Source organism: Patagioenas fasciata, chromosome Z, assembly GCF_037038585.1.
Source record: "Patagioenas fasciata isolate bPatFas1 chromosome Z, bPatFas1.hap1, whole genome shotgun sequence".
NCBI classification, from domain to species: domain Eukaryota; kingdom Metazoa; phylum Chordata; class Aves; order Columbiformes; family Columbidae; genus Patagioenas; species Patagioenas fasciata.
The window spans coordinates 28137910-28163500 of record NC_092560.1 but is presented as its reverse complement, the minus strand read 5'-3'; the positions used below and the strand labels follow the sequence as shown (position 1 = coordinate 28163500).

General features: G+C 38.6%; 1 protein-coding gene across 1 annotated transcript in view; it reads left to right on the top strand.

Annotated features, from left to right (window-relative positions):
* The window catches only part of LOC136114717 (guanine nucleotide-binding protein G(q) subunit alpha), a 126548-nt gene that overhangs the window by 25034 nt on the left and 75923 nt on the right, over positions 1-25591 (top strand). Inside the window, exon 2 of the mRNA XM_065860202.2 lies at positions 18482-18666. Within this exon, the coding sequence (XP_065716274.1) occupies positions 18482-18666 (185 nt within the window). The remainder of the gene's footprint in view (positions 1-18481; positions 18667-25591) is intronic.

Here is a 25591-nt window from a genome sequence, read left to right as displayed (position 1 = left end):
TAAAATACACATTGCAGTTTTTATGTCTACTCTCAGGTTTTTGCCCTCATGCATATTAATAAGGCCATACTTTGTACTAATCTGTTGGGACTACTTAGAGTAAGGATGGCAGAATAAAATTCTTAATAAGGATCACAGAAAAAAAGAAGGTTTTATGATTAACCTTTCCTGAGGTCATTATCACTTTCTTTAATTTCTTTTTCCAAGCTGTTCTGTAACTTAATTTTTTTTTTTGAAGTGTAATTGTGTCTTTTCCTTACTACTGATATCAGTGGAATCTGTATAGGAGGAGCTAACAATTAGAAACTTGTGGGGAGGTTTTTTTTTCTTTTCCATGCACCTCTCCCCCTGCCCCCCAGAAGAAAAAAGTCTGAACGTACCTTGGTCTGTTTAGCTGCAACAGGGTTTGTAATTTCTTGTAGTTCTGGTAGTTGAACTTCAGTATTGTGACTCTGAACTGCATAGTGTAGAAATCCATATTTTTATGTAAATACAGTGTGAGTTTTCTCTTGCAAACTCAGATTGCAGAAATAATTTTGCACTCAAGACTTAGAAATTATCTTTTCTGAAAGACAGAATTAATATTTTTTGTCAAGTAACGTTACAGTGGTTTTGAGGTTGAATAAAGAGAATGTAAGAACTTAACTTAATTATACCTTAGTTGTTGTCCAGGAGCCAAGGTCTTTCTGGGCTCTCTGTCTGGAGGTGCGAGGCAGCTCAGAAGGGGGGCATGGATGGGACAGACCTTGACTGACATCTGGGCTGACCAATGAGAATATTCCATGGCATGAGCATCATGCTTCTTAGTGAGAGTCGTGTTTTCCAGCTGAGGAGACTTGTTACAGGTCAGCTCCATTCTGGCTGAGTTCCATTCAGGAGTTCCTTTAGTTCAGCTTTTCACTGTTCTGCCATTTTGCAGAGGCCTCTGGGCCTTCCTGCCTTTTTGGTCTTTTCTCTCTGTCGCCAGGATCGGCTGTTCGGGACCAGGATGCTCTGGCTCTTCCTGGGACTGGCTGCTCAGCTCAGATAGAGTTTGTGAGGAATTGCATTGAGTTTCTTTGGTTCTGTATTCTATTTTCCATTTCTTATATATATTATTGCTAGTAATATATTTCTATTATATTGTTGTTTTATTAAGTGTTTTTATCTTTTATCTCAATCTGAGTTTCTCCTTTCACTTTCAATTCTTTCCCCTATTTGGGGGTGAGAGAGAGCAAGTGGCTATCATGGTTTTCAGTGTTTGCTGGGTTTAAACCGCGACACTTACTGAAGTGTAGGAAACCCACTGTCATTTTTTGACTTTCTAAGTTATCTTGTTGGCAGGAGGGAAGTAACTGGCAGGGTGAAGTAAAGCTATGTGATACCTGATAAAAGTGCTAGTCTCTGAAAACTTGTGCAGAAGCCTTTAAAATGTGTTTTTTCTTCATCTTCAGAAAACAGGTGAAACTGTGAAGTATAGAAAGCTGTGGGAGATGGCACAAGACGACTTTATAATCAGATTTAAAAGCTGATATCAGCTGACAGTCAAAGAGGATTGATATTTATTTGAATAGAAACATCAATCTTAAGTTTTATATCAGGGAGTAACACAGGACATCTGGGATTCAGTCATCTGTTGCCTTCTTTTATCACATTTCTGTAGATTCATTGTTTGTCTTCGACAGCGAGAAAGTAGTCTTTCACTGCATGTTTTGATCAACTTAAGTTGCTTTACCGAAGTTGACAAACCTACTGTTGTTTACTACATAATGTTTTTCCTGAACAGCTCCAAACTGAAGACCAAACTTCAGTTGTATTTTATGGGACTGTTCCCATGCACCAGGTATTAGGGGACCATCCTTTGTAAATGTCAGAATGCTTGCACGTTTTTGTAAATAATGTTAAGAGAAAATCAGCTGCAGCTTCTTCATGGCAAACATTTTTGAGGGAACTGCTAATTAGCATGAAGTGTTGATTGTGCATGAATGATTCAGCAGCTTCTGTGTACTTACCTCAGAGGGTGCAGTGGTTAATTTTTTACTAATGCGCAAAGGCTTCCAGCGCTGTTTGGGTCTGTAAGGCAGTAGTGTTGGCGCAGCTGGGCTTTTTCTTCCATTTCTTGTGTGATAGATAAGACAGATGGGGTCAGCAAAGTGTCCCAAAACTTGGCAGCTGACCAGGCAGAGGAAGAAAGAGGATATTTCAGAACTACCTGACTATCGTGTCATCTTCTACTCCCCATCCCTCTTGAAAACAAAAATGTTGCTAAGCATGGAACAGGGTTGGCCACCACTGCTGCTGAGAGTGGCATCCTCATGCTTTTCTGGACACCTGTCAGTGACCAGCGTGATGGCAGCCAAACAGCTCTGCGTTGCTTGTGGCTGAAGGCTCCAGAAATAAATTTCGCACTATGATTTTCCTAGGGAGCTGCCTTGCCTGCTTCTGGTCTGTCTCTGGAAGAGGGGCTCCTTCCTCGTACCCCCCTGGCCAAGGGCCAGGCTGTGCCCGCAACATGGGTAGGTGACTGGCTACTTGCACCAAGCTGTCACGGGCAGAGGTGGTTTCCTCCACGTGCAGCTCTCTTCTCTGGGCTTGCACGGTGTCGAGACCTGCACGGGGAGGGTGGACGGCTGCTGGTGGGTTCATGAGCAAAGTCCTGACCAAAGGGTGGGCGCAGTCACTGACAGCAACACATCTCTCTTTGGTGGTGGTTTTGCAAATTCTGCAGAAAATCAGAAGCCACACGGAGGGGTCTGTTGGTCAGAAATGGTGAAGTTAGTGGAGTAAAAAGCATTTGTCTCAATACTTCTCCTTGTGCTGTAAGTGTTAGCATTTTCAACATTTGTACTCTCCATAAAATGAGCTGTTATTATACAAGCTTGAAGTCCTTTAGGGCAATAGTGGCGTTATGCCAGTTTTTTGTACATCTTAAAGGTCTAGGTTGTATTTTCCATCATTGTAACCTATTATCTGTATTTTTTTTTGTTCTTCCTTCCTCCTAGAGCAAGCCTGAGAATGAAGAAAACATTTTTAATCACTCCTGTTGCATTTTCCAAGGTTTTTCGTGATACATTTTCAGACAGTCCAATCCTATATAAAAGGGAATTAAAGACTGCAGTTTATAAAGACAAAAGTATTTTATTTTTAACTTGAAAATTGGTGGAGTTTTGGATCTCATGTTTCCTCCACATGTTGGTGCACAGGGGCCTTCTTACAGTTGACGACCTGCTATAACTCTAAATAAGCTAGTTTTTTTTCTTTGGTACTGTGTTTTTACTGCAAGGATATAAAAAGGAATGCAAAAGTAGAAGTAAATATGGAGGTGCCAGATATAATCACCTTTCAGCATTGTGCCATTGTGGTTGTTGTAAGTAAATCCTTTTTTAGCTTTGCATGGTTAACTCTGGTTTCTGCTGACAGCTGGATGTGCACTTGGTTATTTGGTTGGTTTGGTTTTTGTTTTGTTTGGGTTTTTTTTTAGCTGAACTGAAATTATAATACAAAAAATTTATAAAGAATGTTGGCTTGTGAATACTGCATTTTAATCGCCTAAAACATAAACTAATAATTTGGACTAGAACACTTTTGATTTGAGTATTGTGGAAAGGAATTATGTACATCCTGGAAGTAAAAGTTTCCTTTAGAGAAAAAAAAAAGGCTAACAGAAGCTAGAAGTCCTTCCCCCCACCACCTTTCCCCCATGTGAGCTGCAATTGTGTTATGGTTCCTTGCCCTGACAGTTAGTTTTCTAGGTAATTTGGTGTACAAAATCAGAACAGGAACAGAATCTCAGCATAAGCATGTTCTTGAGTGTCTTGCTCATAGCATTGAAAATGGTTAGAAATATATTCAGAGTAATCTCTCTGAAACTGGACACAAGTATAACCAGTGAAAAGCAGAATTATGTGAAGGCCCTAAAACAAAACCCCAGTACCATAACAAACTTAATTACTCAGGAACTTAAGTGAATTTAGAACACTCTCTCAGATGCAGAGGTAAACCAGGATTTATAAGGCAAATAACTTACATGCCAGTGAACAGCATGTGGACTTCCATTAAACAGGAAGCCACGTGTCATTTCAGGAGAGGACAGAACTGTCAAGAGGCTCGAGGACAGAAAGGAGGTGGCTTATACAAAGGTACATAGCTGCATCTCAGTAGTATGTGGTTTTGGCTAGAGTTGATGTTTGGGTAGAACAGTAGCTGTTAACTCAAAATGCATCTAGTTCATGCATTTCTTAAGATTTCTTCTAATACTGTGAAAGTATCTGGCAAATGGATGTTTTTTCTGAGAGGCAACAAGGCACATTGCTTATCCACAATTCCCATTGTTTTCCAGTTGATACTACTTCACATTTTTTATTACCCTCATATGTATAAAGCACTTATTTGTTAGTCTAGCCATTCTTGGTTGGTAGTTTGTGGGGGGGGGTAATCTGATATATACAAGGTTACAAAATCAGGTCTAAATCAATATGTACCTTCAGCATATGACAAGTTAATTATACAGAGGATGAGCAATTTCTCTTGAAGAGAAGGCAAGAGTCCTGGAGCCCTCCCTCAGTTTTGCCTTGTCCGAGGTGCAGCTGGAAACTCGCTTTCACCTAAGCAGCTGAGCCGTGCGAGTGAGCGGGGCCAGGTTCTGGGTGCTCTGTCCTGCCACCCCACTGCTGCACTGCAAGGGGAGCAGAGCCTTCAAATGCGACTCTTCTCAGCGTGCCGGTACACTGTGCTGTTAGAAGCGCTGATGCAAAATAGTGGGACTGGATGTTTTGACGAGAAAAATCTGCCCCCTTGACCCTAGTATCTTCTCATGTTGGGTTCTTAGTGACCTGCTAATAGCTTTCAGCCATCACTTCCCCCAGGCTTAAAATTTTACAGCTTTTCAGGTGTTTTCATGAGCAAATGCTCCATCTGAAAAGAAAGCTGCGTTCTTGTAATCATGTACTTAGCATGAAAATACCTATAGGGTGTCGTGTGTAAGTCTAGCAAGGATGTCCTCTCAGAACTTAGCTATTCAATTTACTTTCTATTTTTTTCTTAATAAAAAACAGGGATTTTTTTTTTTTTTTTTTTTTTTTTTTTTTGTGGAGGATCTAATTATAATTTTTTTAATTATAAAGTTGTTCTTTGGTAATACTACCCTTGACCTGGTTTCTTAAACTCAGAGAGTGTCAGTGGTGTATTTGTGTCTATAGAGTCTTCATCACTCTGTGCATGGTGTGCATGTATATTTACATTAAAATAAGCAAAGAACATGATAAAAACATGAATTTGTTCAGTCTTTCTTTTGTTAATATAATTAAACTGTTGTTAGATTTGAAATGGTTGAAATCAGACATGGGCTGTTTTTCCTGAGGTATGATAATATAGCAGTTGTGTTGTTCCTGTCCAGCTAACAAGCTGGCCAGCTCTTGACTCCTGTCCTTGCATGGGAAAGAGGTGTGCAGAAGGGCGAGCTTCATTTTGGGGAAGATGCTTAATTAGCGTATGGCTCTTGTGGTGGCTGAGAAGACAATGTGCAAAAGGATGACAAAAAATAAGTAGCTAGTGACTCTCTCCAGGGGAAGCAGCAGTTAAAAAGCACTCTCTTGAGTTAAGGACGATCTGCCATAAGCTGCAGGAAATGTGCCACAATATCTGGAACTGTGCTTCCCTCGGGGTGGATTTATGACCGATCGGCCTTGGAGCCAGCCTGGGTTTCAGCCTGTGTGCGTGCACACACCCACGGCCCTGTGTGCACGGAGACACACAGACAGCTTAAGTGCAGAAACAAGGGGAGCACAAATCCGACACTCAAACCTTTCCGATTATTTGAGGGATGAAAACACAAATGCAGGAATGTGTTTTTATTGTATTGCTGCCACGCCAGGGCTCCTTATCGTGGGCTGTCAGCTCTGCTGGGCTCTGTCCGGTCCTGGGGGAGAAGGGTTAGAGACACACAGCCTGTTCTAAGGGGCAGGTCTTTCAGGGGCAGAGCCTCTCTCTGTGTTGCTTACTGTCCTTTGAGAAACCTTCCTGTTGAAGGGCTGTGGGGAGAACAGCCCTGGGTTTGGCACAACCCTGCATGGCTGTGGGTCGAAGGCCGGGCAGGAGGGGCACAGCTCCTGTGGGGGATGGGGAAAGCCCTTCCAGGCCTTCTTATGGCTGCTGGGTGGGAAATGGGAAGTGGAATCTGCCTTGGCCTTTCTCTCCCACCCCCAGCTCTGCCCGGTTTTGTCCTCACAGCAGCCCTTAAGTCTGCCGAAGCTCCCTCCCCCCATGTTCATTTTGCTGGAAGGATGTCATTTCTTTGTTCCTTGTAAAATGCCTAAAGCACCCTCACCTCCTTGCTCTGCCCAGCTTTGGTGCTGTGATCAGCTGCCGTGACATGGAGACCAGCCCCAGAGGGAGTAACTGGGGTGGTGATGGGAGTGAGATGGATACTCCTTCAAGGAGTGGGTATGAGTGGGACTGAAAGCAGGTAGATGTGGGTTTGGATTGCCACCACCTGTTCAGTCTCCCCAGGGAAGGAGGAGGAGTGTGGAAGTGTCCATCTCCTTCACACTGGCGTAGAGGGAAGTCTTAAATATGAGGCAAAAATGCTTACTGTAAGTATTTGTGTTTAGCGTACGCCATTAAGGCAGTACTGCCTTTACGGTTTTATTAAGATGGGTTTTCTTTGGAAAACAGGGAAGATACACAATGTGTAGTAAACCTTTTAAGGTGTATTATCTGCCTGGCAGATTCCTCACTGCGGTCAGTGCAAGGCTCTGCTTTCAAGACCCTGTGCTTTGGTTGGGCTTGTTTGTTTGAAGTTGGACTGAAGCAAAAATTACCTTATTGCTTTAGTGCCAGGGGTATATTTGAGGTGTGAAAGCATCCTTCTGTCCCTGGTGTAGTGCTGGCTGGGTGAATGGACCAGGGAAACTGCCTGAGAGGTATCTGCATACCAACACTTGATCCTTTATGTCTCTAATGTAAGTTTGATCATGATGCTAGCAAGTCAACTCTTGTCTAATTACGTGTTCAGAAACAGCAATGTTATCTTACTGGTACAGAGGACATAGAGTGCTCAGAAGCATGAACAACAAAAAAACACAAGAGGCCAGGGGGACAGCTTGAGTGTCTTCCTGAGAGTACATAACCTAACACAATGAGACCTCAAATAGCTCTGTGGGAAAAAAAATTCTTAACTCTTCATCTGTTAGAAGAACCAGCACAATCTGTTTTCTTTTTTATTCTTTTTTAATTTTTCAATTATCTAAATCCATATGAAAATGTTCTTCTTTGGCATGAATGAAAGACAGATATATGAGAGACATATAGAAAGGTTGAAAACCAAAGGGTTTTTTTGTTTGTTCATGTTGTGTGGTGGTGTGTGTCTGCATGTGTTTGTTTTTCCCCCCATAGAGGGAACATTCCATGATATCTAGACTAAAGCCCAGTATTTGAATGAATATCTTTTCTAGAAGCAGTGGCCAACTATTTTTGAGGAAAAAAATGAACAAAATGCTAAGAAGCACTGCTGTTCTTAGTGTTTCATGTAAGATAGTGATATTCAGTAATATCAGAAATGCTGCTTGACATAATTATAGCATAATTATTGCTACTATTCCTGTGATTTTTTGTTTTCAGTAAAGAGACATTTATACTAGTTTTGGTGCAGCAAAACAATTAATTTTGAAGTATTTTCATATTCTAAGAAACAAAATGCTCTGCTGTGTCCTTTCAGCTCCTGGATGGAGCCCTTTTGTATGAGTGGTAGGTCAAGAGTTTTATGTTGGTCTGTCAAAATAGAGCTCACAAACATACAATACACTAAATACTATTTTTTTTTTTAATTGGAAAGTGAGTTTTCATGCTTTTGCACTTAGTTGTTAACATTGTTAAAAATTAACAAATTGCATAACATACTGGTTTTTATCAGCATTTCTGATGGACACAAATGCATATCAGGTATACTCTCTGGGTATTACAGTACTTCTTTAAAACATAAATTCGAAAATTGACTGTGGAAATCCTAACTACACCTCATGAAAGCAGAACATGTGAAGTATAAGGCTTTGTGTGCAAGTTAAATACAGCTGTTGTTTTGTACGAATGTTCTTGTACATGGTAGTTGTGTTTGATAATAAAACATGCCAAGAGATCCAGATTCCCCTTTTCCAGTTGTAATGGTGTCAGTTTCATTTGGGTAGAAGAGCATTAACCTGTAGAGGGGGTTGGGGAAAACCCAACAGTAAACTCTGTTTCTGTATCTTAGACATGATGATATTTTTTTCTAAAGGTGTAGGTATTTTTTTCAGAGTAGTAAAGGTATCTTATTCTCTCCCATGGTAAAAATAAAGGGAAGATATTGCGATTTTGAATGCTAACAGTATTTGTCCTTGCTTTTGATTAATCACAGAAAAGTGGTTTATAGTGTCCCTGAAATGGTGTCTCTCAGAGTTGCTAGAAATAGGAATTATGTCTGTCCCTTCATAATTCTGCTGAGTAACAGAAAATGAAAGAGACTTGAAAGGAGTTTAAACAATGAACTTAATGTGAAGTACTCAGAGCCTTCTAGAAGATCAGCTTGAAGAGCAGATGCTATTATTTCATTTTACAAATGTATGTGACAATATAAAATGTAATACAATACATAATTACAAATTTTTATAATGTATCAATAATATCAAAATTATTTACCATCAAACCATCTTAATGCTTTTGATAACATTATAATAAGCCTTAATCAGATAGCGATTTCTTTCTCTGCCCTCACCTGTAAGAATGTTTTGAGATATTGAGTATTAACCAATTTGTAAACTTTTTTCTTAAAATTGGAAAAAAATTCAGCCATGTTTATTTTAAAATCTTTTATTATTTTATTTGTTAGACTTACTTAATGGCAGGAGTATTTCCTCTTTGCCTACATTTTATATAATTGTCATCCTTAGTAAAGCCTAGAACCAACTCAAGCCTTATCCTGCAATGTGAGGAAACTGAGGTCTCATACTGAAATTCAGCTCCTGAAGGCCTGCAGGACATGTAGAGTTACATGGTCCATTGCAGCTCCCAGCATTTTCAGTATATTATAAAAGAAAGTTAAGAGGTTTAACTCCAGTCCCAGTCTTTCTCCAAACAGTAGTGAAATGGTTGTAAGAGGAAATCGGGTGATGGTCAGCACATTACTACCATTTTCTATTAATAAATAGCTTAAAAAAAAAATACATGTTGTCTTATAGGTAGTTCTATATGACACTGTTCTCCTATGTATATGACACAAGATCTATCTATCTATCTATCTATCTATCTATCCATCTGTCTATCTATAGAATAAGAAAAAATAAAAGATTGGGTGAAGAGGTTATTGGTTTATTTACCTGGATATTTATATCAAGCTTGTCACTTGTGTGAAAATGAAGCACCTTTGGGAAGAGTGATCAACTTTGACATATTTGTGTCTTTGAGTCTACAAGTCAGTCTGCTTTCCAATGCTATATTCTTATTCTACCCTCAGATGTAAGTGTAAAAACTCATTTGAAATTCATTACATACAAGTTTTGAAAGACAGATTTGGCATTTCCCCTGTGAAAGGAAAGTAAGAATTCGCTTTATACTGTCTTTCACTAATGCTAGCGTTTCCTTCTGGTTTTGTTCATAGTTTTTCCATGGAAGAACAGCATGCAGTGGTCTGATTTTCAACAGTTTGCTGTCAGTTAGAGTTGTGAGTAGCACAAAGAAAATATTTTTGAGGGTGAAACTTCACTTGTGGCACTTTTTTTTTTTCACGGATGAGCTCTTCAAGCAGAATTAGTTGAGGTTGCTCCAAACCATGCAAAATAGAAAGCTGTGCACAGACTGTGAAGAGTTGCTTGTCTTCAGAGAGTACCTAGTTTTTCAGAGGGATCCTTTCAAGAGGAGGAGGTGGACGTCATGCAGGGTGTGGTCCTGTCCTCCTCTGAACCCATGACAAAGCTCTTTGAAATCTGGAGGAGTTGCTTTTCTCTGTGAAGGCAGACAGCTTCTGTTCTCTTGCTTTCTTGCCTCTGAATAATACGCAAACTGTAAGGAGACAGCTCTAGAATTGTGGAAGTTATCTGATTATAGCTTGAAAAGATAACGAGTTTCTTCCGCTTTGTTGCGTGCGGGTTTTTGGGAGGTGAGTTGTTTGTAGAGTGTGGTTTGGTGTGTTTTTGTGTTTGTTTGGGGTTTTTTAAATCAGTTATCATTTCAGTGTTTTAGACTTTATCATAGTAGTCACTTAGACTGTTCTGATTTTTGTCACTGGTACAATGAGAATAAGACTCACTTTCTTTCTTTGAGTTTAGTTGCTGCACCAGAGTGACAAAGTTTATTATCTGCTCGAACACAACCAGGTTAAATTTGTAAGAGGATTTCTCTGCTTTAGAAAGCATTTATACTGTCTACAGAATGGGACTACTTCTTTCCCTTTTTTAAGGAGGTGAGAGAATTCAGCTCCCGTAGTCTCCTGTGGAGAAGTTTATTAGTACAATGTGATATTTATGGATATAATAATCAATGAGAGGAAAACAAAAAAAAACATTCTTAGATAAAGAAGGTAGATACAGTCTTTATAGCCTTAGTTTAGGTAAGGAAAAGATGCAGCAGCTTTAGTAATATTTTATGATGAGTAATGTTTGCTTAGTTTTTCATAAACGTTTCAGACATACAAGACTTGAAACAATTCACTGATGTAGATGTTTCACATTACTTATTTGATGCAATTCTCCATTGCCTCACCTATATTCATAAAATTCTACCTGTCCTTTCTTTGGAAGGAATCTTTACTTATCTTGCCAGGCTCTTTTTTTGCTGTTGCCTGAGTCATTCATTAAATGGTATTTTGTTTTCTTTCATAGAATATTGATAGTCATCTTAACTAAATGTTCATAAGTTACTAAAATGATAAAGGGGAGGTAATTTAGTGAAAGGTAAAATTATGTTATGCTTCCTTTTTTGAAAGCAAGTGGAATGTGCACATGTGGATGGTGAACAAAATAATTAAGAAGATTATTATGTAGTAATTTTAAAGAGATTCTGTCAGTGGAGCAAACACTTGGCAATAGAACAGTATGTACATATCTCCCAGATTTTTCTGTTAATGGCTCTTACTTTAAACCTGTGCTTTGTTAAATCTCAAAAGCCAGCTCTGGAGTTCTCTCCTAACTGATTTTTTTGTAGTTATTCCATTCAGTTTTTAACATAAATCCTAAACCATGTGCTGTTGGTGTAGGAACACATATCAGGAGACTTTAGCTCCCCGTCTGGCTTGTTTTGTTGCTTTGCTTGAAACTTCAGTGTTTTCCTGTCCCATAGTATTCTCCATTAGTCTGGTGGAAACGCCATCAGAAATGTTTCCTATCATCAGGTGAATCAAGCGTGAGGTGTGATCTGTTGATGTTAATTAATGAGTTTGATAATCAGAGAAGGAGGATAGTCCAGTACTACTGTTCATTTTATGGAAAATATAAATATGCCTACTATATTCACTATGGAGGCTCATAATATTTCCTCATAGAAACTCTACTCATGTCTCTGGATGAGTTGTCATTTAAATACTTCGGTGTCAGACCTTAGTTTTTATGACCAAGATGAAAATGGGCAATTCCAAAAATTAATTTATAATTGTATAAAGTGGTTGGAGGTATAGATTGGTACTTAAGTGTCTTTCAAGAGGTGTGATACAGAGATGGAGATAATATTTTCTAGCAATGGAGAAAAAAGTTGCGTAGAGTATGAAGAGTCCTCAGTTAGAAAGGAATGCTAGGTGGTATCTCTACCAGCTTGAACATGATGGACAACTCTAGTTGTGGTAGCTGTTGACAGAGGTGATGGCCAAGGCTGTAGAGGTAAGGATCCATTCGTAAGGCATCAGGATGTCTGCATAGGTGTTTGGTCACCTCAGATGGACAGAGCTGTTTGTTTAGGAACATAGTTGTTTCGCTAGCCTCAACAACTTATTTTGATGGAGAAGAGGTACTCTAGTTCTGCTCCAGAACTTCCACAGAGGTATCAGAACGTGTCTGGGGAGCTTTGCCTCGACCTCTGTGAGTTTCACTGCAGGCGCCACCAACCTGACATCCCTCTGGATGGTGGCCTTCAGTGACGAGCCTGAAAGCTGCTGTTGCAAGTGGTGGGACAGACTGACTCCTTTGCTTCAGCTCCCGGGATGATCTCATGCATTCTGTAATGCGTTTTGGATTTTTTGGCACCTACAAAGCCAGACCAGTCCAAGGTCTGAATTCTGCACAGTTTTTATGTTTTGATATAGGGCCATACTCGGTTTCAGCAGAAATGTGATCCTACTGCATTCCAGCGCTGGAATAGCAACAAAATAAACCATATTTTTTGTTTTCTCTGTAGCTGAATTAGTAGTAGCAGAGAGGACATAAAACTTGCTTCCAAGTGAAATACAACTTTATAGTTGAAATCAAATATTTTTCTTCTCTCTATCACTGGTGTAGCTCTTACTTCTTGTAGGAGTTATTCCACTACTTAATACCTGATGAGGTTGATTTCTGCACTTTTCTTTAAGTCAGTGAGGCAGTGTACAACAGACTGCTGTTTTCTGGGTAAAGTTTGATGAAAGAATGTAGGTATAGTAATAATGCAAGCAGAAACGTGGTCAGCAGATAGAAGTGTCGAGCTGTACCTAATCTGTGTGGGATGTTGACTCCACTCTGACTGATGAATCTTCACTTTCCTGGTACCTCTGGGCCTCTTTCTGCCACCAAGTTCCAAGCTAAAAGCCAGTCATTTGTGAACATACACACAGTTGATTTAATGGTTCTTTACAAACATATGTGGATAGTGGCTAACAGGGTAGTGGATTTGAATGGCTTTTTTTTTTTTTTTTTCCTCTTACATATCAAGAAAGTCCTTTTCTATCTGATTTAAATATGAAATTTCAAGCAGTAAAATACAGCCTTTTTTTTTTTCTTCCCTAACCTTTTTGTAGGTCAAACTTTGGAATAAACAGAGTCATGCATAGTTTAGCAGCACATCTTTTCTTAGCAGATGCCAGTGTGGATTTTGCTTAGATAATGGCATCTTTTTTTGTTTGAGTTTAAAAAGAATCTTCACCCTTGTAATTGATCACTCTGCCTTATACTTCAGATTTATTTAAGTTACAGTGGAGAAAAAACAAGTACTGGTATGTGCTGCACACCCATGTGAAAGAAAAGATTGTCAGCATAGGCTTCTAGTCTTGAATTACTTGTAAATTAGTCTCCTACATCTTCCTTGTCAGCCAACACGAGTTTAAGCCACTCTGCCAGTAGCTGCATTGTCACCTATTTAAAATTAACCATGTTTAAAGTTTTTCCATAAGTTTCACACGGCAAAGAAAGTTGTATTTTAACATTTTGTAGTTTCTTTTTTGCAGGATGTGCTCCAGGAGTAATAGTAATAATACAAAAAATTGTGCATGTATCTATGTATGTGTGTGTAAGCACACACATAAGGGATTACTTCTGAGTTTCAGCAACCTGATTTCCTTCCTGGTTTCTTTTTGGAGATAATACTGCTGGGGGACTTTCAGATCTCTAGTTGTAATAGTCTTGATGATACAGTAGTATTTTTTTGCTATAATCATTTGAAGAAAAAAAACTTGGGGAGGGCTTCAGAGATTTGCCAGGCTGTGCTGAACTCTTACAAATTTTTATAATCCTCTATGCCATTCATCACTATTTGAGACATTTCTTTACTGCTTTTAGAAGACAGTTAATTATTTTCATTCATCAGTTGAGTTGGTTTTTTTATCTGGAAAGAAATTTTTTTAGAAGTCAAATGACCAACCATACTGTGTGCTTAAATCAGGAAGATTGTTTTGTTTTGTTTTGTTTTTAGTTACACATTGACTTCTCTTCAAAGTACCACCCAAGGGTTATAGTAGGATCATGGGTTTTTTGGAAAGTCACTCTTTTCAAAAGATAGGCAGGGAGAGTGGTGATATTATTATTCATTGGGAATCTGGTATGTTGTGTGGCCTTCAACTGGCTTCTTACAGACAAGAAGATATTACTCACCTGGCTTCAGAGAACTGATCCAAGTGTTGACTGATTTAAATGTGCAATAGCAGCCAGCAGAAAACTGATCTCAGTATAGTTTTACCCCACACTGGTCCATTCTGCTGATCTGCTCCATTGCCATTTCACCTTTCTTCTCTCCTTGTATCAGCTAGAGATATTCCTGGGATGGTGGTAACAGAAGCTGCAGTTAGCAGAAGCTGTAGCATGTTCAGATCCTCCCAGGACATGTAGGTATTTTTTATCTACTTTCAAGTTTTCTTCTTTTCACCAGGTGAAACAGGCCCACTCAAGAGTCTTGTTTGGGTTGTTAGCTGGTGTTGGTTTTGTTTATTATTGTGATAAGTAAGATTTTAGGCACATGTTGTCAAGTTGCATATCTTAACTTGCTCTGTAATGGATGAGGCTATAGAAAGCGCAGTTGCTGTTTTATCAGTCAAAATCTTAATCTTCCTATATTGCCAGCCATGGGATTTTAAAAGCCAGAAAATATATTTAAAAAATCAAATCTAGGTTTGACTCAGTGCTTTAACAGTGGTAGTTTAAAATTCCACTCCCCACCAGGAAAAATGCTGTAATGATTGCAGCCCTGCTTAACTAACAGTGGTAATTAATTGTGCCAGACTTCTCCCTGTTTATCTGATAGTAAATTACATTGCTTGTTTTCTTTCCAGTTGTTTTAGTTGTGGGAGAAGTATCTAAGCAGATCTCTATTGATGTGCTTTTAAGTGGTGTTCCATCACTCTTAAGCAGTTTTCACATAAACAGGACTTTTTTTTTTACAGAAAGATTTGATGCCACTGTTTGGTTTTTTTTGTTTGTTCTTTTTTTTTTTTTTTTTAAAGCCATGCTTGAAATTCTCTTTGTATGGTTTTCTTTTCAGCAGCAATATAAAAATATTGACATTCTGCCCTTGATCATAACAATCTAAGAGGAACTAGCAATGTGCAGTTTTTGTGAGTTCCTGTATATTGTGCTGAAAACAAACATTTTCACTTCTTAAAATTCACAGGACTCCCCCAAAATTACTATTAATATCTGTTAATTCGTATTCTTTTACCCTGTTTTCATGCATTCTGTACTGGAAATTTCCCATGATTTCCATTTTCACCAGGGTGCTTTTCACACTGCCCCTGTGCATGTGACACTACATGCAGTCAAGGAGGATGAGGAATGTCCTCATCATGGCCTCTGGCTTAGCCAGAAAATTATTCTGTGAGCATGCACAAGAAAGTGGTATTAGGCATTGACCTGAGGGAGGAACAGACTTCAGGAAACTTTGAGATGGATGGCGTTCAAAAGGAGTATTTATAATATTTTACATGTATATACAATATATATTTTCAGATACTCGTGTATGAAAAATAGATATAAAAATACATATATGTGTGTGTGTGTATGTATATGTATATATGTGTGTATATATATATATATGTGTATATATATAGAGACATATATATAGTTTGTGTGTGTGTGTCTATCTATATGTCTGTAGATCTCCGAGCATAATTTGTTACTGGTCTTTGGCTGACAAAGTCTTAGTACAGTGACACCCAATTACAGAACCGCAAAGCTCAATAAGATGCAGACTTAAGTTTTAGATTCTTCTTTGGATTTTAATTTTACTTAATATTGCAGGTTTTGTAGATTCGCTTTCTGGAGTAAATAATGTGAAATACTGTCTTCTCTAAGATGATGCAAATTGCTCTACCACCATGTTTTCTTGTGTGTGATTATCGTGTGTGATATCAGTTGCTACCTATGGTCCCCATAAAGAAGTAAAATAATTAGAAGCTCCAGGTTTTAAAACAGAGTAGATAACACAAGCCTGTTCTTCATATTTCTGTGCTAAATTTGCATTTGGGGATTTTGAAAGCATCTGGATTCCTATGTGGGGCAGCATTGGGAACAAAACTGGAAACTACTTTGTATTCCACTGATTCAAAGGTGTTTCCTGGAAATGATGTCCTTATGCATTAGTTAAAACAGAGTCTTTAGCAAAATAGTTCATCATATCAAAAAGGCATCTAATTGTGTGCTTTGTAGTTTCACGTTGAACAATTTTTTGTAGTAGATGTGTGACATATCTTGCAGAAAAGCTGGACATTGTTAGACAATTCTAAAAAATACGTGGTATGGCATTTTATTTCATTTTACATATAAGGACTTGACTCTGTTTCGTACGTTTCAGAAAAAGTGAAAAGCTGTGGTGGTCTTAAGGGTAGCCCAAGGTGTTTTTCACTATCTAATAGTTCTGTAGTGTCTAGGTCTGTAATTTTGTGCAGTCATAAGGAAAGTGGTGTTTTCTCCCCATTCATAGATGGCTGAAGCGTAAAGATCTCGCCTCTGACTGAACTGGAAGACGGGCAGGTGTCACTTACCCAGGGCGGCCGTCCCGCAGAGGCCGGTGCCTGCTTGGGGGGTGTGTGGCCGGTGCTGCCTGGCAGCTGGGCAGTGCCCTGTGCACATCGTGCTGCCCTCCTCGCCCCAGCGCAGACCCGGGGTCCCTGTGAAGGCCGAGGGTGGGGTAGGCTTGGTCTCACTTTGCAGCGTCAGAACACATTCTACTTCATTACAGCAATAATGGTGGACAGCAGGATGAGCATGAGCCAGCACTGTGCCCTTGTGGCCTGGAAGGCCAATGGCATCCTGGGGTGTATTAGAAGGGAGGTGGTTAGTAGGTCGAGAGAGATCCTCCTTCCCCTCTACTCTGCCCTGGTGAGACCACACCTGGAATATTTTGTCCAGTTCTGTGCCCCTCAGTTCAAGAAGGATGAGGAACTGCTGGAGAGAGTCCAGCATAGGGCAACAAAGATGATTAAGGGAGTGAAGCGTCTTCCTTATGAGGAAAGGCTGAGGGAGCTGGGTCTCTTTAGATTGGAGGAGACTGAGGGGTGACCTTATTAATGTTTAAAAATACGTAAAAGGTGAGTGTCACAAGTATGGAGCCAGGCTCTTCTCGGTGACAACCAGTGATAGGACAAGGGACAATGGGTATAAACTGGAACACAGGAGGTTTTGTTTAAATTTGAGAAGAAACTTCTTCTCAGTGAGGGTGACAGAGCACTGGAACAGGCTGCCCAGGGAGGTTGTGGAGTCTCCTGCTCTGGAGACATTTAGAACCTGCCTGGACACATTCCTGTGTAACCTCATCTAGGTGTTCCTGCTCCGGCAGGGGGATTGGACTAGATGATCTTTCAAGGTCCCTTCCAATCCCTAACAATTTGTGGTTCTGTAAATAACTGTTTTTTCCCCAGAAAAAATAAAATTGGTCAGTATGGAGGATTGTGCTTGATTTGCTGGAATGTATGTGTGTAAGAAAGACATGTTAGTACTCTGTTTTGTGTGTGGGAAATGGGACTGAAGGTCTCAAAATGATGGTCACAGTAAAGGCAAAGCTTTGAGAGGCTTCCAGCTTAGGTTTTTGCAGAGTGTGCCATCTCAGAAATGCGTAAGGGTTCTCCTTCAACCTTGCACTGCACTGCTATGAAACACACTTCTCTGACAAGACACCTAAAGCATGATGTAAGGGGCATAAGGCTGCCTTTGTCCTGGGGCACAAGTATTATTGGTATGAGGCATGAAAGCTTTACAGAAATTATTAAAGTAAAACCCAGGCTGAAAGGCTGAAGAGCACAGCACTGAGCAATGTACACTGCTGCATGCGTTTTGTTTCCTGTAGGGCTGAGTAGCTGGGTGCACGCAGGGTTTATGTGGCTGTGCAACTGCTCATTCTAGATTTCAACAACTCCTTTTAAGCAAACACAGGAATAATATAGATAAGCTCTTCTAGTCACAGAGGATGAGCTCATTGAATTGGAGCAAAGGAGAAATGTGTGTTGTGTGCTGTGTGAAATTTCCAACAAGTAGGTCTTAGCTTTCAATTGACGAATAGTCAGAAATGTTTATCATCAAACTACTTTTAATACAAAGTACAGAGATGCAAAGAAATTTGAAGGAAGGAAGGAGTGACTGCCCATTAATGAATATAAGCCAAATTTTAATTAATATTGATACCACATGTTTTTGAGGTTAAAGTTTGCAGGGCTGTAATTATTACAGTACTTATTTCTTTTTTTTTTTTTTAAGCATTTACTGGTTGCGCACTGCCTACCATGGTGTCCTGAAAGTTGGCCAAGGAAGAGTTTTTGAGATAAAATGTTGCATAGTAATTACCTAAAGTTAGATGTTTCGGATGGTTATATCTTCGAGAATGGAAGATTTTAAAATATGCAGTCAAATATTATAGGTACATTTTGGAGTTTTGTTTTACTCATTAGTTTAGTTGTTAAAATGCAAGTTTAAATCCAGTGGTATTTCAGTTGCTACTGATGCTGCTGTTTGACACTGAACTGGTCCTTGTAGTTACCTTGCACGCACCACTCAACACTGTTCAGCCCTGCACTAATCAGGCTATCAGCATAATGCAAAAAAAAGTTATGTTTGTGTCCAGTGGCTAAAGCATATCCTTCTTACTTGTCTTGCAGGCACAGGAGAGAGTGGCAAAAGCACATTTATCAAGCAGATGAGAATCATTCATGGATCAGGTTACTCTGATGAAGACAAACGGGGTTTTACAAAACTGGTGTACCAGAATATATTTACAGCAATGCAGGCCATGATCAGAGCCATGGATACCCTCAAAATCCCATACAAGTACGAACATAACAAGGTGAGACTTTTGTTTATTTGTGTAGCTGAAGCTTTTCCTCTTTTTATTTTGGGAAGTATACTGAAGGTCTCAAAAAATTACATCACACAAACTATACTAAAAGTTCAGAAAAAAGGGGAGTATTCCAGTCCTGCCTTTAGTTCCCTGCTCTTTTTGCTGTTTTGACAACAGGTGCTACTTTTAACAAGATGCCTGGGGCGTTTGTCACAGGGCAGAGGTCATTTAATGGCAGGCTGCTCTTTGACTGTGACTTCAGTTACCCCTTGTCTTTTCCTCCCAGGCAAGCCATGCTCTGGCCAGAGCACAGTTAAACCATTCTCCTGATCTGTAGCAGAACTTTACGGCTTAAGGTTTGCCATTAGCATTACAAGTTGAAAAAAATTCAAATTATTATAAAAGTAGGTGGAGATTCCTGTTTGTTTGTGAACATATTGTGAAATAAAATTTTCAACGCAAGACCTTAAAATAATCGGATTCTTTTGAGATTGCTGTTATTGAAATTTAAAACAACAAAATAGATTTGAAATACTTGGATGGTTCATCTCTGACCAGTCTGACTGCTTTCCTCATCTAGTTAAAGATGTTGCTGCTCATTGCAGGCGGGTTGAACTAGATGACCTTTGAAGGTCCCTTCCAACCGAAACTATTCTATGAAGGAGAGTGAAATGCATAATGTTTATTTGAATACATGGTAAAGCACAGGATTACATGGCTATATCTCCCACTTCTTCACAGGAGCGATACAAATTTGTTAACAGCTCTTGAGAACTTCTCCTGATTTTTACTGTTGAGCCACTATCAGCAGCTTTGTCAGGTGGAGAATTTAAGATGTCACAGAAGTGGAAGGCTCACCTTTCTTTCAGTCTTTCAAAAAAGTAATTATTATTTAGCAATCCTGGATGAAAATAATAGTTCCTTTGATGAATTACTCCAAAGTTCTTTTATTCTAATAATTTTTAAAATATCAGAAACTATCAAAGAACACAGACATTTCTGATAAAGAAGTAAGCTTCTGTTAACCGGGGAAGACAGGATGAAATAAACTTCTGTTAAGATGAAAATCTTTTTGTGTCTACATACATGAAGTTTAATTATTATAACTAAACTCCTGTGTATGTCTTAAGGTATCTAGTCCAGAAGCAGGAACGGTAAAGCTTATTTACTAGGTTAAAGAAGCTTTGTTTTTCCATTTGATTTGATTCTGCCATAGTCATCGCAGATGGTCATCCCTTCGGTGGTGGTGTGATGTTGCAATAACCAGAGTCTTGCAGGAGCCTGGCTTTGTGCAGTGGGAAGTCAAAAGGATCCTGTCTGTCAAAATCTGTATTGTTAACCTTTTTGAATGTTGGGTGGGGTTTTTTCTGCGCATGAAAAAGTTTGAAAAATTTGTCCTAGTTGGTAAAGAAACTGTTGGACTTCTAATCTAACTGCATACTGGAGCTTTCTAGTTTCTCCTCATCCCTCACAAATCAAAATCAAATGTGTGTAATTAGTATTAAAGAGGAAACTGCATTTGTATGTGTCATCCAGCCTTTTGACTCCACGTTTGTGCTGTGCACAAAGCATACAGCATACTGGCCTGAAAAGTTAGCTGATGGTAAAGCGCAAAAACTTTTTCTTCAAAGTTGATATTGTCACTTTACTATAGCATCTGGAAGTCCTAATTGTAAATAAGGATTTTTTTTCCTTGTATTACACTACAGAGTGTATTTTCTGTAGTTATTGTTTAAGCTAAGAGTGCTGAATTTACAGTGTTTTTATATAATTGGAGTGAGCTGTATACACATGTCCAGAGCTGTTCACTTGCTCTGTATAAAAACAACTTTCCTGAAAGTGAAAATCTTTGTGCTCAGGTCCTTCAGAAGCATTCCCATCAGTTTCTAGTAGGGCTACATGCAGAGTAAAATAGAAGTCACCAACAGACAGGGTCTCGAGCTAATTCCTGTACGAATTCTTTTGGAAATAGAGGGGAAACCAAACTTGCTACAGTGTCATGCCAGAGCTGAGAAGATTGCAGTCTGCTGCATTTAAGGTGTGGTATACAAAGTCACTTCACTTTAAAGCAGTGAAAGAAAATCAGTTGGTTAATCTGCTTCTTTTTTTATTTATTTTTTTTTTTTTAAAGGCCATTGAAAACAAACTCATTAGCCTAGCAGTCTGGAAAACACAGGAAGGGCACTTCCTATTAATTTGAATCTCCTATCAGGAGGTCCTATCTCTGGAGAGAATATCTCAAAGTTTGAGTAACAACATATTTTTAGCACAGTAGTTTTTTTGCACAATAGTTTAGCAAACTGCAGTTCAAGCTGGTATGGATATGTTTAGGCCTAAAGAAAATGGACCCTTTTTTGTCAATTTCTTCATTTTCTGCAGTAGACTTTGGGACTAGAGTAGAAATGCTTTTCCTGTACCAATTTTCTTACTTTTAATTGAGAATTACTAAAATTGGAGTTTTTTTAATCTTTGAATGCTGCTGAAACGTGAAATACTTCTGTATCAGAAAGTTAAGTACACAGTTGCAATCTTTGTGTGGTACACAACATCACAACATCATTTAGGTTGGATTACTTTAATATTAGTGATGTAACAAGAGGCAAGTTTTAAGTTTAGCAAGTTAGTTCCTGTGGAATTGTGTTAGCTTCATAGTCACCAATATAACTCAAGAGCCAGAGAGTGAAATGTCTTGTTTTATAATAATCTAGGCTTTTTTTAAAGGTTTATCCTGAGAGTAGTGAAAGTCAATTGATAAATATCACTATTGGTATTTAGAATGTCGTATCTCAGAACTGATTGTAGAATATTATAACATGAAAGACATTTTTTTGTGTTAAACTTCAGAATATGAGCTCTACTGACGTTTAAGATGATGGGTGAGGGTGATCTCTTAGGAATTTGTCTGTCATAGGAAATGGTGGCTTATGGGCTGTTTTTTAGTTTCCTTTTGGGTGTTATTGTTCTTCTGTTACTTATTTTTTAACTGGGAGTTGTGCAGTTCTCATGTGGCTCTTGAATTTTAGAGTATTTTATGAAATATGGGAAAACCTTTGTCTTTTTATAGAAATGTTCATGAACAATACTCAAAATTGCCTGGCTTTGCAAAATGTTGTGAGTGTGCAGGACTAACTCATGCAATTGCAGATATTCAAATGCACATTTTAAAAGCTCTGAACAGGTTTGTTTTTTTTTTTTTTACAATTTGTCTTTTTACAAAGCCAAACCATGTTTCAATGCTTCTGTAATTCCTTCCCAATACTGAAATAAGTCCATTCATATTAATCTTCTAAATTCTTATGTTTTCATTATTATTCATAATGGCTTAGAAGCCTTTCCTTTGTGTATTTCTCCTTTTTTTTTTTCTTTACATGTCTAATATTGCTGAAGGTAGGCAGTGTACATGGGTGGCTTTTTTTTTTCTCGTCATTAAGAAGTTCTACCAGGTCTATCACTATACTAAACAAATGTATTGCTGTACTGAACAGTGGCTACCACTGTTACCCCATACTATTCCCTTTCAATGTAGATGCCAAAAGACAAGTTGTGTCTCTGCTCTAGCAGGCAGTATCAGGAAGGTGTCACGCCACGGTGGTTAACAGACAGGAAAGCTTACTTGAATCCCATGCCCATAATTTCCTGTGAGACTTTATAAATATTCATAACAAGACAACTGATGTGAGTAACAATAGTAGAACACGCTACAAGAAAGTTTGCAAATAAGCTGACAACTTAACTTTTATTGTACGCATAGACATTTGCTGTTAAGTTTCTAATAGTGTTTTCTGATTAAGCTTTATGTATTTTTCTTTGTTCAGTTTGAGGAATGTTTTGCAGTAAAAGTAAGCAGATAGGGGAAATGCTTTCAAAGTCCAAAATCTTACTGGCATTATCTTCAGGTTCACATTTACCTTGTTAACTCATTTCTTCTAAGACAAATCCACTGGAGCAACCAAATAAAAATTAGGACAGAAGTAGGACAACAGGAGTGGCTATGGAGTCAGACTGCATGAATTTTTATCTCGGGTAAACAGTGCGGGTGTTAAGTGTTCTAGATGTCTTGGGTGAAATTTGATGTTGAACAAACCTAGGCTGGAGGAAAGGTCCTCCTGCAGACACCTCGCCTGATATGCAGAGAGTGTGAGGGACTGAATCCAGAGCAGGACTGTGCAAACACTGGGAGGGGTGTTGACTGTCAGATGACGTGGGATTTCTGGCCTTTTGTGGGTGGGTGGGACGTTTTGTGGGTTTTTGTTGTTTATTAAAAGCAAGAATTATATTCTTGGGATGCTGAAATGAAATTGTTTTGGAACAGAGATAATCAAGTGGCTCTTCAAGCAGATGGAGAAACCTGAATGGTTCCATCTGCACAAACAGTATTCTGCAGCGTCTTGAACCTGGAGCAGAAGGCTTAACGCAGGTTGCATGAAAAGGAGATCTATACTAATAGTGTTAGTTAGTATTTAATGTATCATAGTGCTCAGTATTAAGTATTCTCAGGTGTTCTTCTCCAGGCACTCAAAAACAAAGGAAAGTTATAAAAATATATATATATGAGCCTTGTGGAAGAATTAAATGTTTCTAGCACTGGGAAGCTTCAGATGCATTATTTTGGCAAGAAATAGGTTGCTGCAGCACTGGCCAACATGGAAGAGAGTATATTTGCATGTAAAGTATCGTGGTCCTTTAACAGCATGCATTCAAATACAAAAACTGAAGACAGCTTTTTTTTTTTTTACCCAGGAACCATAGTGCAAGGTGAAACCTGTCTCCCTGATAGTGTTTCCTCCCTGGAGACATTGATTCAGGGAGCTTTAGGAGCTCCAGTAAAGCCATGAACCATTTCCTCCCGAGCGCTTTGTAGAGAGCCCCTCGTGAGGACTTTGACAATCCTGACTAGATCCCAGCCTCTCCCCAGCTGTCTTTCTCCCCTTTTTATTGGCCTCCTTCTGTCAGTCGTTTACTCCTCTCATGCCCTGCCTTTTTCTCTGGCACCTCTCCAGTCTTACATACATTTGACCTCAGCAGGTCTTTATCTACATACCTGTGGCCTTACCATTTTATTCTACTATCTGCTGTTTTTTCTCCTGGTTTATTTTTTACTACATTCTTTGAAAACCCTATACATGTAGTAACTTAAACTGTATCCCGTTTCTGCCAGTTCAGTCATTTGCTTGCTCTGTGTTTAGAGCAGAGGTGTCTTGCATTTGTTTGTATTGCTCCAATGCATTTATCAGTTGGTAGTTTCCTCTGTTATATTCTGTGTTTCATACTTTACGCCAGCAGAAGTGTGAGTTTTAGATGTTTTTCCAAGTGTGGGAGAAAAACTATTGTGTATCAGAAATAAGCTAGACAAGAGGATTGAACGTTCCCATGAAGATCTGAGAATATATTTCTTTAAAAAAATCCTATACAGATAAACAAACACTTTCCTCAGTAAAATAATTTCACTGATAGAAAATGAGGAACTGTCTGTGCCTGCAGTTCAACGTAAATTTGAAAACTAAATTTTAGCTACTCTTTTTGCAGAGCAATAAGATTTCTTCCTTCCTCCTTTTATATTTCGTTTTAAGTGAAGCTCCTTTTTTTTTTTTTAAGACATTTTAAGTGATTAACTGCCTTTTGCTAATGGGAAGTGATAAGTCATGTACAAAAACACTCATGTGGGGTGCGATGTCTGTGTTTAATCCTTCCAGTTTCACCATTTTACTCTTTCTGCTAGTGTGGAGAATGAATAAGTGATAATAATGAAAATGTGAAATATGCTCAGGGCAACTTTTTGTGCGATAGGAGTTTGGTGTTTATTTTAAGGGAAAGAGATTTCGTACTCTTGGAATGGTTCGGACTTTCTTCATAATTAACAACAGTTATGTAAATATAAGTGTTGATATAGTACAATTTTAAACAAAAAATGTATAAACATAACCATATATAAGTATTTCCTAGAGACATCTTCTTGATTATTTTGTTCATTTGTACAGAAGACATGCTAAGGTTATCCAGCTTTTATTTCTGAAGTAATTTCATATTGAAATGTTTTTGTTGTATTTTCCTCTGAAACATTATGAAATTATTTCCTTCCTGCTGTAAACTTTCCTGGAGAAGTTGGATCCAGATATGTTCTGGTTAAGTTACGCAGAATGACTAAAAATTCTTGAAATCTCATGTCTTTGTTATTCACTTATTTCTTGAAATAAGGTTGACTTCAGTGGATTAAGAAACATTCAGCTAAAATGGACCATACTTTTCTGCAGGTTTTGTCAGTCACTTGTACAATTTGCACTTCTATATGGTAGAAGTTACAATGTCTGAGGTGCAAGAAGTCTTTGTCTTAGAATAGAACTCAGCTTTGGCTTAGAAAGTAGGCTAATGTTAAGCAAAGGGGTTGTTTTAAAAAGAAAGCAAAACTCCCTCCTTTTGTCCTCAAATATAATTTATTTTGTATTGTGGGATGTATTGCGCAGTAGAGGTATTCACATAATTCCTTTGATTCTCTACTTTTTCTGAAAGACTATTTTAATTTTTTTTTTTTTTTTTTTTACTCTCCGGTTGAAGTAGGTATAAATGTCTGCAGATGAAAAACTGAACACATATTCACACTTCATCATCCGAACCACATGTCTGCCTCTGTCCAGTTTCCAGACTATGGGCCCATGTAGCTGCACTCTTAGACTTTGTCATCACTTTGGGTGATTGTATAGAGGTGAGAGGCAAGAGGTCAGTCCTTTACTTCCAGCAGAAGAGGCTGGAAAAGGAAAATCTAAGCATGATGTTAGTTGTGCCATGTTCTGATTTTTTTATAACAGCCTTTATAACAATCAAACACAAGGCTTTGGTCACATGCTTCAGCTTTGTCAAAAATGTGTACAGATCTTGACTATAGATTGTTTAATGTTATGGTGGACCTAAGACAGTGGATAGGTAGGAAAACCAT